At 31.0% G+C, this 15,348-nt stretch overlaps 1 protein-coding gene across 6 annotated transcripts in view; it reads left to right on the top strand.

Moving 5' to 3' along the window:
- Positions 1-15,348, top strand: part of LOC107440096 (SCY1-like protein bma) — a 691,298-nt gene that overhangs the window by 606,994 nt on the left and 68,956 nt on the right. For all 6 annotated transcript variants that reach the window (XM_087154978.1, XM_087154980.1, XM_087154979.1 and 3 more), the window contains 2 exons: positions 746-871; positions 8,469-8,645. In XM_087154978.1, the coding sequence (XP_087011104.1) occupies positions 746-871; positions 8,469-8,645 (303 nt within the window). The remainder of the gene's footprint in view (positions 1-745; positions 872-8,468; positions 8,646-15,348) is intronic.

The following is a 15,348-nucleotide window of genomic DNA, read 5'->3' on the forward strand; positions in this document are numbered from 1 at the left end:
ATTTCTTATTTAGAAAAAAAAGGTTTTAAGTGATGCATTCATTTAAAACTTAAATAAAAAAATTTCCTTAACAATTAAATGCTAAATTTTCCATTCTCTTTATTAATTTAATTTTATTATTTCAACTTCTGAAGATAATAACATTTTGTAATATCATAAATTATGAGTTAATTTCATGTTGAAAAAATAAATTATGGACTGAAAAAATTTTAATCCTTTGCTAGAAAATTTGTTCTTGTTCTAATGGAATTTATTTTATTTTTATTCCAAACAAAAGATATATTAATTGAAAGATAACTAAATAAACTGTAAAATAACTGAATGGTCATTATGAAGAACTGAGTTTGAGTTTGAGCCAGTGGCGTCTTGTATCCCACTCAGTAAAAGCGGGGAAGTAAAAGCGGCCTGTGCGCATTGCTGATCACGTCGCCCCAATCAAGTCGGTGGCCATGAAATTGGGGAAACTTAACATCCATGCTCTCCTGGCCTCGGAATGGGCTGTTGCGGAAATGCTTTGCTTTTTTAATTAATTTACGGTTTGCCTTGCTTTTTTTTTAATTTACGATTAAGTATTTTTAATTTATGCATTTTTAGTATTATATAACTATCAGTAATTATAAACTATACTTATTTATAAAAAAGTTCAATTATTATAAAAATCATAATATATTTTTAATAATTTTTGGTTTTTTTTATAATTTGATTTTATATTTGTAGAAGATTAAAACTCATATTTTTATAACAGATTAAGTATTTCATGGAACCTGCTGTGCATGCTTTGCAATACTTGGATGTAATACAGATGAAAGATTCTACGCATAAATCTCATTTTTATCATAACTTACAAGGAACATTATTTAGCATTCCAAAGGTAAGTAAGTTTTCATTTTAGAAGCTGAAGATATCAAAAAACTAGATATTTTCATCATAATTTCTAAAACAGCGAAATGAAAATGTTTAAAGTTAAAAATAAATAAGCTTAAAAAATTACGTTTAATAAAAGGAAAAAGAGTAAATTAAACGAGCTTACCACAAATGAAAAAATGCAATCTTATTTTTATTTGCTTAAATAAATTAGATAAGTTAGACACTAAATGAATGAAGAATGAGGTCTTAATAAACCAGACAGTTTTTGCTAGTCCTGATTAAGTAACTCGTAGAATCAAATAAGACTACATTTGTAGAGTTAAATGAATTTTATAAGACTTCTTTTTGCTCAAAAATTCTTTAACTGCATTCTTCTAATATACAATTAGAGTAATACTCAATAACCAAAACATTTGATTGTGTTAAAATGTTTTTAGTTGAACACATTAACTATTTTAAATTTGCATTTAAAACTTGTTTTCAAGTAAAATCATTAGCTCAAATTCTCTGTTAAGAAACTGTTGAAAAAAATGGTTGAATAACAATTTATTTAATTGTCATTTTACTATATTCAAATAAAATGATCAAATAACTATAAGAAGATATTTAAAACTGTTCACTCTGAGAAAAACCGTTTATTAACTGCTTTTACTAAATACTGTTAAACAACCAGAGTCTTATCACACCAATTAGGCCCTCCTAATGAGGCCGCTTAGTTCCTTGCAGATGGGTACATAGTATATCCGAGAGTGCTATTCTCTCATTTTCAAGACCAACTGAAAGGAAGTTCGAGTTCCAGTGCTGACACCACAGTATTTCTACTATTTCCCTCAACACATGAACAGTCTGAAACAACGTATGAACATAACATGACGACTTCAGCACATGAAGTGAAACAACCAACAGTGAAACAGAACGGTGATACAATAAGTTAAAACACAATCTACGATTCATTTGATAAAACAAAACTCAATCCAAATGCCAATTACCCGACAAAAAGCCTAGTTGGAATGTCCAGTTAAGTTTCTTTTTTACGGTATTGCAGCTATGCTAGTAATAAATGGTTACAGAAACGTGTATTCATGGTTTTTTAACCATATTAGTTGTAAACGTTTTGAAAACCGTAACGTTGAAAAATGTTCTTTACTGCAAACTTTCTGATTAATTGGATGGCCAAACTGCTGTCGTTTACTTCACCGTAATTTTGGAATGAAATTTCTAACTGTGTTAACTGTATACGGCAGTATTTCCCAAACTTATGACTTTTGTGTACCCTTTCTAAATTTTTCGTAACGCTGTGTATCACTAATAAGAAAATTTATGTATTGTTTTACTATAAAAAGTTGCACAAAAGTTAAAAATCACAACCGGCTCTTGACACCACTAATTATTAACTGCTAACTCTGCTAAAAATAGCCAATAGAAAAATACGTAATCGTAAATTTTCATGGCTAGCTTTGTTTTTAAATGAATTTTTTTGAAATTTTCGTTTGTTGCAAGATATTTCGCATAAGGACGCGTACCCCCGCTAAACTGTTCCCGTACCCCTGGGGGTACGCAGACCACACTTTGGGAAACACTGGTATATGGAAACAGTTAAGGTAATCACCGAATATATTAAACTAATTGTCAATGGTTTTTGTAAAAAATGACAAAATATAACTTTCTTAAATAATTTTTCCTCAAAAACTATCCAACCCCTTTGCTTTAAATTTTGGATTCCGACATTTAAAATTACAATATATAACAAGATGTAAAATTTATATGCAATTTAGCTAAAACAAAAAGATTTCGATCATCAATTAATTATATAAAATGAGACAATTTCATAATTATTGAAACTTATTTTCAGATGAAATTTTAATTTAACACCGAAAACTGGAGGTGAATTTTAAATCGATTCATGCAGTGATATATGAAGAAAAATTGAAAAAGAATAAAAATAAAAATTATCCGATTAAATTTTCTTACCCCCTCCTGATTAAGCTTATAGGATTAAGATTCCCTGATGATCAGAAACTGCATCTGTAGCAGGAGCCTGGAGTCGGCACGCTCCAGAGATTTTTTTTTTCCTATAGCTATGGTAGGATCTAAAGCTCTAAATTTCGCCATGATCCAGAAATAATAAGCCACAGACATTCAAGAGGCCTGCAACGATGTAACGATATTGACCGTTAGCCAAGTTGCTATAGAAGGACTATTCTCAGCATAAGAACACATTTATAATGAATTATGATTTTTTAGATTATCTTCCTTTCGTAAGAATTTACAAATAATTCAACCGTGAATTAAACGAAACTCTGTGAGAGCTGATGATCATGCTATTCTTTTAATGTTCTTTTTAATATTATAAATTTCAAATTAAAATTTTAAACTCAAAAATAGTAAATATATAATAAAATTACCGAAGTCCTAGAGGAGCTGAAGCTTTGGCTTATTATTTGATAGAGGAGTTGAAGCAACGAAACTTTTTGAGCTCCGAGTCCCTGTCTAATGATGGCTACCCTTTTCTCAAATGGTTATAACTCAGAGTCCGCCAAAAAAAATTTATGAACTAATAAAGGAATTTAATCAAATTATTTTGATGAATATTTGGTTTGTAAAAAATACGTAGTTTTAATCTCTTTCGGAAAACTTTTTCCGTTCGAATACGAAGAAATTACAAAACAAAAAGAAACAAAGTAAGGTTCGAACAAAACTAATTATTATAAGCAAAACCAAAAGAAAGTTTAATCCTTTAACAGCAAAAAAGTTATTGTTTCAAACGAATATAAAGAATATTCGTTAATGCGCTGTAAAAAAAAACTAATTCAATTAAAAATTTGCAAGAATCTTAAAACTTGAAAAGGAACATTAATATAATTAACGATGGTTTCACTTTTCTTTTTTTAGTCTTTTTATTCATCATTTTAATCAGAAAGTTCTTCGAGCTAAATAGTTAACATATTAAAAATGTTAAAAATCCATGTAATCTTTATATTTCTAAACTCTTTGGATGGATTATTAATTTATTCTGATTTCAATGAACTGTTTATATAACTTTATTATTTACTAACTGCTTTATATATATATATATATATATATATATATATATATATATATATATATATATATATATATATATATATATATATATATATATAATTAAGAATGAAAGAAAAGACTAAATTTTAAATACAAACTTAGAATTTAGATTTAATAATGATGATATATATGATAACTAAATTATTACTAAAATAAGTTTCTAGTGATAAGTGATACTCGGGAAAAATAAGTAAACATTATTTTTTTCTTCAATAATGTCAAAATTTCGTCCATTTTCATGATTTGTTGATTTGCTTGTTTCATCATTTGGTTTGTTTATATATAATTTACAAGGTGATACAGAAAGGCTACTACTTTTCCTCAAATTTAAACACTTATGATTTCTTCTTGCGGAATCATGTCGTCAAGTCATGGAGTCGAAGTCATGTATTACAGAAAAGTAGAGTTGTAGTTTGTTTATGCCACTAAGTCTCATGCGCCTGCTAATATAGAAACAAAAAATAGCGCGTTTCAGAGAGGGGATCTTCTCTAGCCCCCATTCCCTTTCTCTCGTCGACCGGAGCCAAAATTTGTCTTGACAATGGACTCTACCCCCATACTTGAGATAGTTAAACCTCATGGTCCCCGCCAATATTCTAGACCAGGGGTGTCAAACTCGCGGTCCGAGAGTAACATTTTTGTGGCCCAGTCAATATATCCGATGCAAAGTAAAAATAAATTAGAAATGTGAATTAGAAAGGAAACTAGCATATAAAATTATAATATACTTTATTTATAAACTATACGGATCATTTTAAATTGTACGCTCGAAAATGTAAAATTCTAATTGGCTTGCGGCACCTGCCATTCCAGGGATACTGCATCGTATCAAAAATACGCAGAAAAGATTTCAATTTTTGGAACGGAATTTTAAACAAGGTTTAAAGATTTTAATTCCTCGGAAAAGAAATTTTGTTTGTTTTCGTCGATTTTCTCAATAAATATCAGTACCCAGTACCCAGTAGTATGCAAATGGAAGTGATTGAGATTCAGTGCGACTCAAATTTGAAGGCAAAATTCATTGAAGTGGTTGTGCCTGAATTTTACAAATATTTACCGGCAAGGTTTGAAAATGCTCGAAAATTCGCCTATGAAATTATTTCCATGATTGGAAATACTTATCAGTGCAAGCAATTATTTTCTGTTATGAATGGAAATAAATCTCCTGTCCGAAACCGCATTAATAACTCTCATGTTGGGTCAATTTTGAAAGTAGTCTCGTCCAAAAAAATTTCTCCCGAAATAGGAAAGATAGTAGCAGAGAAGAGATGTCAAATATCAAACAATAATTTAACTTTATATGTGCTTATTACAATATGCTATTCAAATTAAAAATATTTGTTTCTATGAACATTGATTTTTTTTTTGCGGCCCTCCTAAAGTTAAGCATTGTTTATTTGGCCCAAGTTAGCTTTTCAGTTTGTCACCCCTGTTCTAGACCATTGTTTCTCAACGGGGGTGGTGGGAGTATGCTGAGGAGCGGTGAACGTGTTTTGGGCCGTAGTGCGATGAGCATGTTTCGTCAATCAAATTTAATTTTATAACTTACAAATAAAATTATGAAATTAAAATTTATTTAATAATTAAAATTAATCTAAAATTAATATTAAGGACAAAAAAAGATTGCATTAATATAATAAACTAAGATTATCCGATATACCATTTGTACCAGCAATAGAACGAACTTATGCGACACCTATTCTCCGAACCATGAGTCAGTAGTTTTTGTCTCTGACTCATTCTAGCCATTTCGCAAATGACTCTGACTCATTCAGGCCATTTGAAGGAAATTGAAGTGCATGCGTTTTCAGTATGAATGCCGTGTTTCTTATGATAGTTCTCGTTAACTTCCTTACAGTTTTTTACCTAGTTTTGATTCGATTTCATTGTCTATTTGGCCAAGGACGTTCGCGAATTAGTTCTTTATCATAATTTTTTATTAGTTTGGAGAAAAATTGCTGATCTTCTTTCATCGTTGCCACCAACAATGTCAGTTAGCAAAAAGAAGTGTCATCAATACTTGAAGTTTGAATTTGTTCAATCGTTGTCGAATTGTCAACTTCCCGTGTAGTTACTTTGCAACAAAATTTTATCTAATAAGGTAATGAAACCTTCCCGTTCCGCATTTGCAAAAAACTCATCTGACAAACAAAATAAAGATTTATAATTTTTCACGAACATCAAAGAATAGTTTCTGAAGGCACCTTCGGTCTCAGGCTTAATTGCAACCTCGTCACAAAAAATGGTTTTATAGTTTCTTATAATATACCAAAATTAATTGCGAAATCTGGGAAAGCTCATACCATCAGCGCAAAGTTGATACTGCCGTTTGTCAAGTTTAAGAAGCAGTTTTACACCATCCAGCCGCACCCAATGTAATAAAAAATATCCCATTAAGCAACGATACAGAGCTGCGACGAATTGATGGGATGGCTGAAGACGTTGAAAATTCTTAATGCTAACTTTTGATATCCAATGAATTTTCCCTTCAAGTTGATGAATCAATATTGCCAAGTAATGTAGGCTGTACTGTATTTCTTACTAAATTCAGACAGCATTTAGTTGGAAAATAACTCAGTGACCGTTTGCATCAGTCATTGAAATGCGTCATATCTGCTGTGAACGCAATTCACAGTAATGCTCTCAACGATTGATTATTCAGACAGCTGTGTATGAAAAATGAAGAATTCAATCGCTTGCTACTACATACCGAGATTCACCGGTTTTTCAAAGGCTCCTATCTCAATAGGTTTTTGAATTTTTTCGACTCTGTCCTTGAATTCCTCAAGCAGAGATGTAGCTCTGAGGAAAAGATTACTAGAATTTAAGATAAACGTTAGCGGATATATTTGCAAAATTCAATGGCGTTAATTTACATCTTCAAGGTGACGAGCTCAATTTGATCCCTACAAAATCAGTTATTTCTGCTTTTCTAAAAAAACTCATTTTGTGGAAGCCGAATTTTAGCAGGACTGAGTTCAGCCAATTTCCAATCTTCTCGTATCTTAAGAAGAATGGAGAAATTCGATCTGATGATACACAAGAATATTGTCTATACCAACGAGTAGTCAATATTCTTGTATCTGATGATACAAGAATATTGTCTATTGTGTAGTATATTGTCTCTCTGCACATGGACTTTTCTGACCGTTTTAAAGACATTTTGTTCCTTGGAAGTTCCTCAATAGGTTATGAACCCTTTTGAGAATATTGAAACAGCAGAGGTTCAGATTTAGGAGGAATTGGTCGAAATTTCAACGAATGAAACTTTGAAATGTTGATAGTCTAACAGAATTTTGGTTTCAAGGTAACATTAGTCTGCTCTACCTTGGACTGTGGACTATCGTTAAAAAAATTTTATTGACTTCCCTTCCTCCTACCTCGTTCAACGTGAGTTCATTGCTGTTCTTGTCACAAAAAAGAGAAATAGACTCGAAATTGTGCAACAAGGGGACTTGCGTCTTCACCTCACTAAAATATTGAACCGAACGTTAAGAATCTGGCTCTGAACCATCAAGTACAATCATCCCACTGACATAGTTACTTGAATGCTTCGTTGATACTACTTTTTAGTGTAAAATAATTTATTTTGCGTGTTTTTTTAATATCTAATTAACAATAAATTACTTTTTTTAGCTTAGGTTTCTTTGTTGTAATTTTTTTCATTACCGTATTTATTTTGATTATGACAAATAGAGCGCGATTACCTGCCGGGAGAAAATTATACAATTAACGTACACATGAATTTTTTTTAAAAATCAAGCTTTAAATAACTGGTCCCCATGCTCCAAATAACTGGACCCCATGCTCTAAATAACTGGATTTCCACAAAGGGAGGAAGGCGTTTAAATGTTTTTTGCTCCTTAAAGGGGCGGCAATGTTATAAAGGTTGAGAATCTATGTTCTAGACGAATGGTGAGGGAAGTTCCTTCCATGGACATACTACACACGGAACACTAAATCATCGCTATAGCTTTAAATAATACGACTGACAAGGAGATGGATAAAAGGAAACTTTCACTTATAATCCTTACATCATTCATTTTCTAAAACTAAATCTAACTACATGATAAGACCTGGAATGACAGTGACTATTATTTGTCTCATATCTATTTTGTAACGTTTCTACTCAATTTTGAGAAACCCTTTTTGACAGTGTAGGGAAGCTATGATTTAGATCGATTCCTCAAAACCTTCCATAGCATGTTGCAAACTTTTTACTCGGGGAATTATATCGTATTGGTGTTGTTTCTTGTCCCGACAACCTCTTTTATTCCACAAGGGGCTATAAAAGGGGTTGTGTTCTCATCTACAGAGTGAACGCTTCACTATTACTGAATCACTCATCTGTCTTTATGCTGCTCATACACAATTTATGCAGAATCTGTCATTGGGAGTAATGATCTTCCCCGACATAGGATAGAAATATTAATTATAATTACAATATATATCATTTTAATTTTTCACCACTCTGTTTTGTTAACCTTTGAATTTATGAAATACATTTTTTTTTTCAGAAACTTTGGTTTCAGCACGTACTACCCTCCCTGAAAACTGAACTACAGTCACCCGAAGTGTTGGCTGCAGCACTACAACCTTTACTTTTCATGATTGAAGAGAGTACCATAGAAGAATATCAAAATGAAATTTTACCAGTTTTCAGAACAATTTTTAGTATGCCAAAATCTGTCCAGGTTGGTATTTTTTTAATTCTTATCTTTTTTTTTTTCATCCGAGTTAATTTGATGAATTTTTCATTTTAAATATGTTTTTTCTTAAAAAGCAATAAAAAAAAACTAATAATATTTTTAAAATAATTTAAGACCTAGGTGGAAGGACGGTTTATGTCAATTTTTCACAAAAAAAAAATTATTAGATCTCCATCTGTGTCGTTTTGAACATTTCTAAGGTTTGATAAATCAGTAGTGTGAAAATTTGGTTCCTTGAATTAATGTTGCCAACTAGATCCTGGCAACCTTAAAGAACTCAGTTGGATCAGATGGAATACTGTCAGGTTCCAACGGATTTTTTTGTCGTTGTTGATTTTTTTTCTTAATAGCATTTTTCACTTCTTCAGGAGAAATCAACAAACTTAAGATTTCTATTTGTTGATTCACTATTCTCTATGTGTGGATCAAAATTCATCAGCACATCTAGACGTTCTCTCCATCATTATAGAATATCATATTTATCCTATTTTTTGTAGAATTTATTTTTCATCCACGATACATTTCATGATAGAAAGGTCTGTCCTTCCTTACTCCTCTAAGGTATTTAACATCGTTAAAGAAATTCTCATAAGAAATTTGCCTTTAGCTCTATGAATCTTCTTTTCAATTTTTCTTTCACATTCGTATTCATCTACTGCTGTTCCGCTGTGCTTTCTTTGCAGCATATCCTTATATCCCTAATTTTTATTTTCGGTAGCAAACCTACAATCCCGGTCAAATCATTCCTTACTTTGACTACTGTGCTGCTGGTTTCAATTATAACCATTTTCAATGAGTTCCATTTCTGATCAATACTTTCCAAATCTTCCAGATTAATGTTTTAATCGAGTTTACAACTGTCTTTCTGGTATCTCAACTCTACTTCTACCTCCCTTAATAGCTAACAGTAACATTTCTCCAGTATCGTCTTTTGCTCTTTACATACATTAGATAATATTGATCTAGTTTTCAGTATAATGGTCTGAATCGAAATTTGCGTCTTAATATGATCTGACATACAGTAAGTCTGAAACATGTCTAGCATTAATTAATGCATAGTCAATCTGATTAAAAGTGTCACAATCTGACGATCACCAAAATAAATAATGTATACGCTTATGTGGGAAGTAAATACTGGTCACCACCATATCATGCTCTGCAACAAAAAATATTACCTTCTGCCCAATATCGTTTGAGTCGCTACGCAAGCCATGTCCACCAATGGTAGGCCTAAATTCATTCTTTTTTTTCCCACCTTGGCATTTACATCGCCAAGCATGTTTTGAACTGAAAGCATACAATGCGTGGACTTCATAAAAAATAGAATTTTCCTTCTCTTCCTTGTCCTCAGTTGGAGCATGGTGAAGGTGGTTAGTCCAATTTTAGTGGAGGTAATTTAATTACAGTATTTTTGAACAATTGGTCGTGAAATTAATATTTTCGTTGCCTCGAAGGAAGGATATTTTTTCCCAGTGAAATTAACAAAATTAATCAAATAAAAATATATGCTTTATTTATTTTGTAAATATAATTAAAAATAATATAACCATGCATTAAAATCATAAAATAAAAGACAAGGTCCCTTAAAGGGATGTAGAGATTCATTCTCTCATATAAAGAATTATTAACGGTCGAACCGAGGGGCTGAAAACCCCCCAGTCCTAACGCCAAAAATTTTAAATTTAAAGTCAAGTGAATTGTTCTCAACGGACAGTGAGGAGCATGGGAAGAGATCCATTATTCGATTTATCGAAAAATTAGATAGCTAGCCAAAAACAAAGCATACCCCCCTGTAATCAATATTTAATTTGAAACAATTTTGGCTATAACTAATTACCCAAAAGACCGTGAGAAATAATTTAACACTGTAGCTGAAAACTTTCTGAGCTAAGAGAAATAAAGAGTTATAAATATATTTTGATGTTTGATTTAGTCTCGACAGTGAATTAATGAGTTTTACATTTGTAATGAATTAAAAAGTTAGCCGCTGCATTGATTGTTAAAAAGGGAATAAACTATTTGTATTTACTTCTTATAAAATGTGATAAAAATTTAATAATTGGTTTAAATTAAAATTAGATTAAGAATGATTACAAAAATAAATTTATGAAACTAAAGAAATTTTAAAAGCGGGAAATACATATGGTCTCACAATATGCCTAATATGGTCTCACAAGCATATGTATTGATTATGCTATACTTGAAAAATTTGGCTTTTAGCTTAATCTCGCGTAATTCAGGTTATTTAGCTTTAAAATCAATTATTAAATCTTTAATCTTCTGTTGAACTATGGAGCCTGTTCCAAACACTTGCTTCCTAGGATCACAGTTATAAAGCGTTGTTTGATTTCTACTATCGTGTACTGCTTGCCCAATTCATCTCATTTTCCAAAGGTTGAGCAGATCAAGTTTTAAATTATCCATCATTTCTGTTGGAACAAATAATCCCTTACCTCTGTAACGAGATTGCAAATTCCAATTTTCAATTTAAAATTCCTTATATCCTTTCTAAGTCGCCACTGTATTGACAGTCAAGAAAAAGCTTTTTTTTGACTTCGTAATATTTAGCCATGCCCCCAACCCCATGCCCCCAACCCACAGAAACAGTGTGTCACTCGTCGTCTGGTGCCTCACCATGGGTCTGTCCGGGAGGCCCAACGAGTAGTCAAGCCACTGCTGGCATAGCTCAATGAGTCCTAGACACGCGCATGACAATCCAACATCTGCAAGGTGGTAACCACCAGTTGAGGATTTGAGATGTTTAAAAAAAGAGATAATGAACGTTCACATCTACATGATAGTATTCTTTACAACTCGCGGTACTTAATTAGTTTTATTTTATCAAGTGAAATGTCTTTAGAAAAGTAATTTAGAGTTGATGTAAAACCAAATGTAATGACCCTAAAAATTTTGCAAAAAATCTATTTTAAACTTGCATGTCCATCCCTAAAATAATTTTTCAAGTACACGAAATTATTTTCCTCTATTTTTAGGAGAGCCATATTAACTTAATCGTAACTTAATTAATAGTTAATACTAGGACTGGGCGATATTAGAAATTATATATCGTGATGCATCGTCAGTTTTGCATCGTGATATAGCGATGTATCGCGATATAGTATTTTTGAATTTCATTTACTTGTAAGGCACAGAAAGTCAGATTTCAATTAAAACTTCATACTCAGATTGATTTAAATCAATTTATAAATTTGAAGATATATATGTTTTGCTTAAGAAAGATATTAAATAAATTGACTACAATGTACAAATCTTACTTAAAATATTTATTGAAATGTTTAGAAATTCATAAGAGGCGTAAAACAAAGTGTTAAAAACTTTTTTTAAAAGTGTTTTTTACAAATTAATATTTTCTTGTACTATAATGCATAAATAATTACATAATTATTAAGTTCGATCGTAATGTTCAATTTCTAAATGAAAGTGTTACAAAGTGTTAAAAACTTTTTTAAAGCGTTTTTTACAAATTAATATTTTCTTGTACTATTATGCATAAATAATTACAAAATTATTAAGTTCGATCGTAATGTTCAATTTCTAAATGAAACATTAAAAATCATTTGTATGTTTAAAACAAAGTGCTAAATAAATTTTAGAAAAAAAAACGCTTTTAAAACACAATTTTTTATTACTATCGTTTCAGTTATTATAGTTTTTACGTCACACTAGAGCTGCACAATGGGCTATTGGCGACGGTCTGGGAAACATCCCTGAGGATGATCCGAAGACATGCCATCACAATTCCCCCCCCCCCGCTTCGGTAGCTCGACGACCTGCAAGCGAAGTCGAGCATTTTACGGTAGAACAGTTTAACGAGGACCAATACCGCAGACCCTCGGTCCCTACGCAGACTGATCCAAGTGGTCACTCACCCGCACACTGACCGCAGCCAGTGATGCTTGACTTCGGTGATCTGCAGGGAACCGCGTCTTAACGATCAGTCCACTGCGGGACCTTATCATTTCATATAAATAATTAAATTGAATTAAATAATGACCGAATTAGGAACGAAAAACAAAGTGAGATTTAATTTCTTAAAAATGAAAAAAAATTTGATATTCGATAATATATTTAGCTAATTAACAAATAATATGAAAAGAATATTTTTTAAAAAAAATTATTATACTCTCTAATAAAACGAAGTGCTAAATGATTTAAAAAAATGAATAAAATACGCAAACCTTTCAAAAATTTTTTTTATAAACAAAGTTGATTGACTTATGTCCAAATCCAAATGACAAAAATAAATTTTGTTTTAACTTTATTTTTAAAAATAAAAACAACAAGATTTATAAATCTGTAATAAAAACTCATTAAATTATTAGAAGTTTCATCCAAAAAGTTTTTAATAAATTAAAAGAAAGTAAAGAAATAACCTAACAAATTCAATTCTTTATGGGAGCCTAAATTAGATTGTCGATAATTTTCACATTTAAAAATAAAACTGAAGTTTTTTTTAAAAAAAACTTATCTAGTTAATGAAGAAACTCTTTATATATTCTTTTCAATAATAGATTGCCTTCAGAACAAGGTAACATCGGCGATCACGAAGTTAGTCCCACTGAAAATAATCTACAAGAAAAGTCGCGACAAAGAAGAAATAAAAAGCTAAGAGGCGCGAAAAGGAACATGCGATATAACGATATATGTTCTCATAACTTTGATTCTGATTCTACAGCTCACCAATCAAGGCCATTTCAACATAACAAAACGAACATCGTCTTCCACAGCGCGAGTCGACATCGGAACGTAAGAGAAGAGTCTTATATCGCTATCTTATATCCTTGCGTGTCTTATATCGCTGTATCGTTTCGCGCTCGTTGTCTTTACTCGACGGCTTAAATCAGATTTCTGATGCATCGCCTTGAATGAAAGTCGCTGTATCGTCTTGCCGATACATGCGTTAAATCGATATGTCTCGATACATCGATTTACAGCCCAGTCCTAGTTAACACTAACCAATTAGCACGTATAAGATCAACCCTTTAAATCGTTAAGATTATATTTTTTGTTAGTGAAAATCTGATCATTGGAACCAAAGTTATTCAAAGAGATTTCTTTTTCTTCCTTTCTATATTTATTTGCTCACTGAAGAATGTTGACTAACTTTTTGACCATGTTGAACCAAAATATCGTCTAAATTTGCCATAAATTTATGCTTGCGCAAAATTTAACCATGATATCTTGCAAACGCATTTTTTCCAGAAATTTGATTACACAATAATGCGGTTTAATCTGAAACTAAAACATGATTAAATTAAACAAGAAAATATGATTTTAATGTGCTGATATTATGGTTTAACTTTGCGGAAAGAAGATAAATATGTGTTCCAACTTATTTGTATAGCCAAAATAACCTGGTACTTTAATAACTATTTTCCTATGGTACATCTTAAGAAACGTGTTCAAAATCCGTAGATAAAACTATTATGGTTAGAACCAACAACTAATTTGAGAGGATTTAAAGATTATTAATTTAGATAATCTATGACTTTAAAGAAAAAATATATAATATTACGCTTGATAATAAATTATTCATGTCAGGAGCAAACCAATCCAATTATCTTGCTTCAGTCTTTTACTTCAACAAGAAGAATTAGTATTCGAACTCTTTTACCGGCGCAACCTTCCGTGCATGAAGCTGGCATCTTATGAGAAAACGTGATCAAATCATGCATGGCATCTCTTTTTCCTACGTCAATTTCAATCTTTTCTTATTTTGGAAACATACCATATATGTTCTGATCAAATAAGGGAAGAACATTGGAGTAGGTGTCGTGAGTAATCAGGTCGGCAAATTCATATGCAAATAGATGACGTAATATTTTGATAACAAAGATGGCATCAAAAATCTATCTATGATTTTACAATGTTTTCTCGGTTAATGTACACGTAAATGTATATTTAATTTATATATAACGTTTAATGCATACATATTTTTTTCTGAAAAATAACTGTAAATGAGTCTTAAAAGTAGAATAAGGCTTTGATGATTGAAAGTAACCTTCATTTTTAAGAATTATTTTTCTGTTTGTAATTATAAATAGTGAAATAACCGTATTTATTGAAGAAAGTAAAAGATATTTGATTTTAAGTATTTTTAATATAAAATGTTAAAAATTAGATTAAGTAACAGTTCGAAACGAAAAATAGGTACGGAGAAAATAGCCATGATGAGCAACAAAATTTTTAATAAAAATGTTTTTGAAATTTGTAAATGCTTGCTTTCGACCGTAATACATCGCTAAAATATGCACTGTAACTCTGTAATTTATAGGAATTTCAGATCATACTTCAAAAAACATGTTCTTTATATTTATCAATATGCGTAATACTATTAAAATTATGTATAAAAAATGCCTGTTTTCTTATTTCCTTGATTTTATATTTTTTCTTTTAATTTGCCTAATTTTAAGGGCTTCTCTAAGTAGTATTTTCAAACATTTTTTCGCATATTATAACTGTAATTCATTCCTACATTATTCTAGTATTTTTTTCATAATGAATCAACAGAAGAAAACCGATCTCTTAGCTAAAAAGCCAGCAAATGCTATGTTACTCTAGGATAAGTTTGAGAGCGACAGTAAAGCGAAATATTCTTATAGTTGTCCTTTGTTCACTAGGTTACTTACGGCTAACTGGAAGTTTTACTTAATTCATTTACTTGTTG

The sequence above is a fragment of the Parasteatoda tepidariorum genome, chromosome 11 (genome assembly GCF_982258835.1).
Source record: "Parasteatoda tepidariorum strain Cologne lab strain chromosome 11, Ptep-v5.0, whole genome shotgun sequence".
Classification (NCBI taxonomy): domain Eukaryota; kingdom Metazoa; phylum Arthropoda; class Arachnida; order Araneae; family Theridiidae; genus Parasteatoda; species Parasteatoda tepidariorum.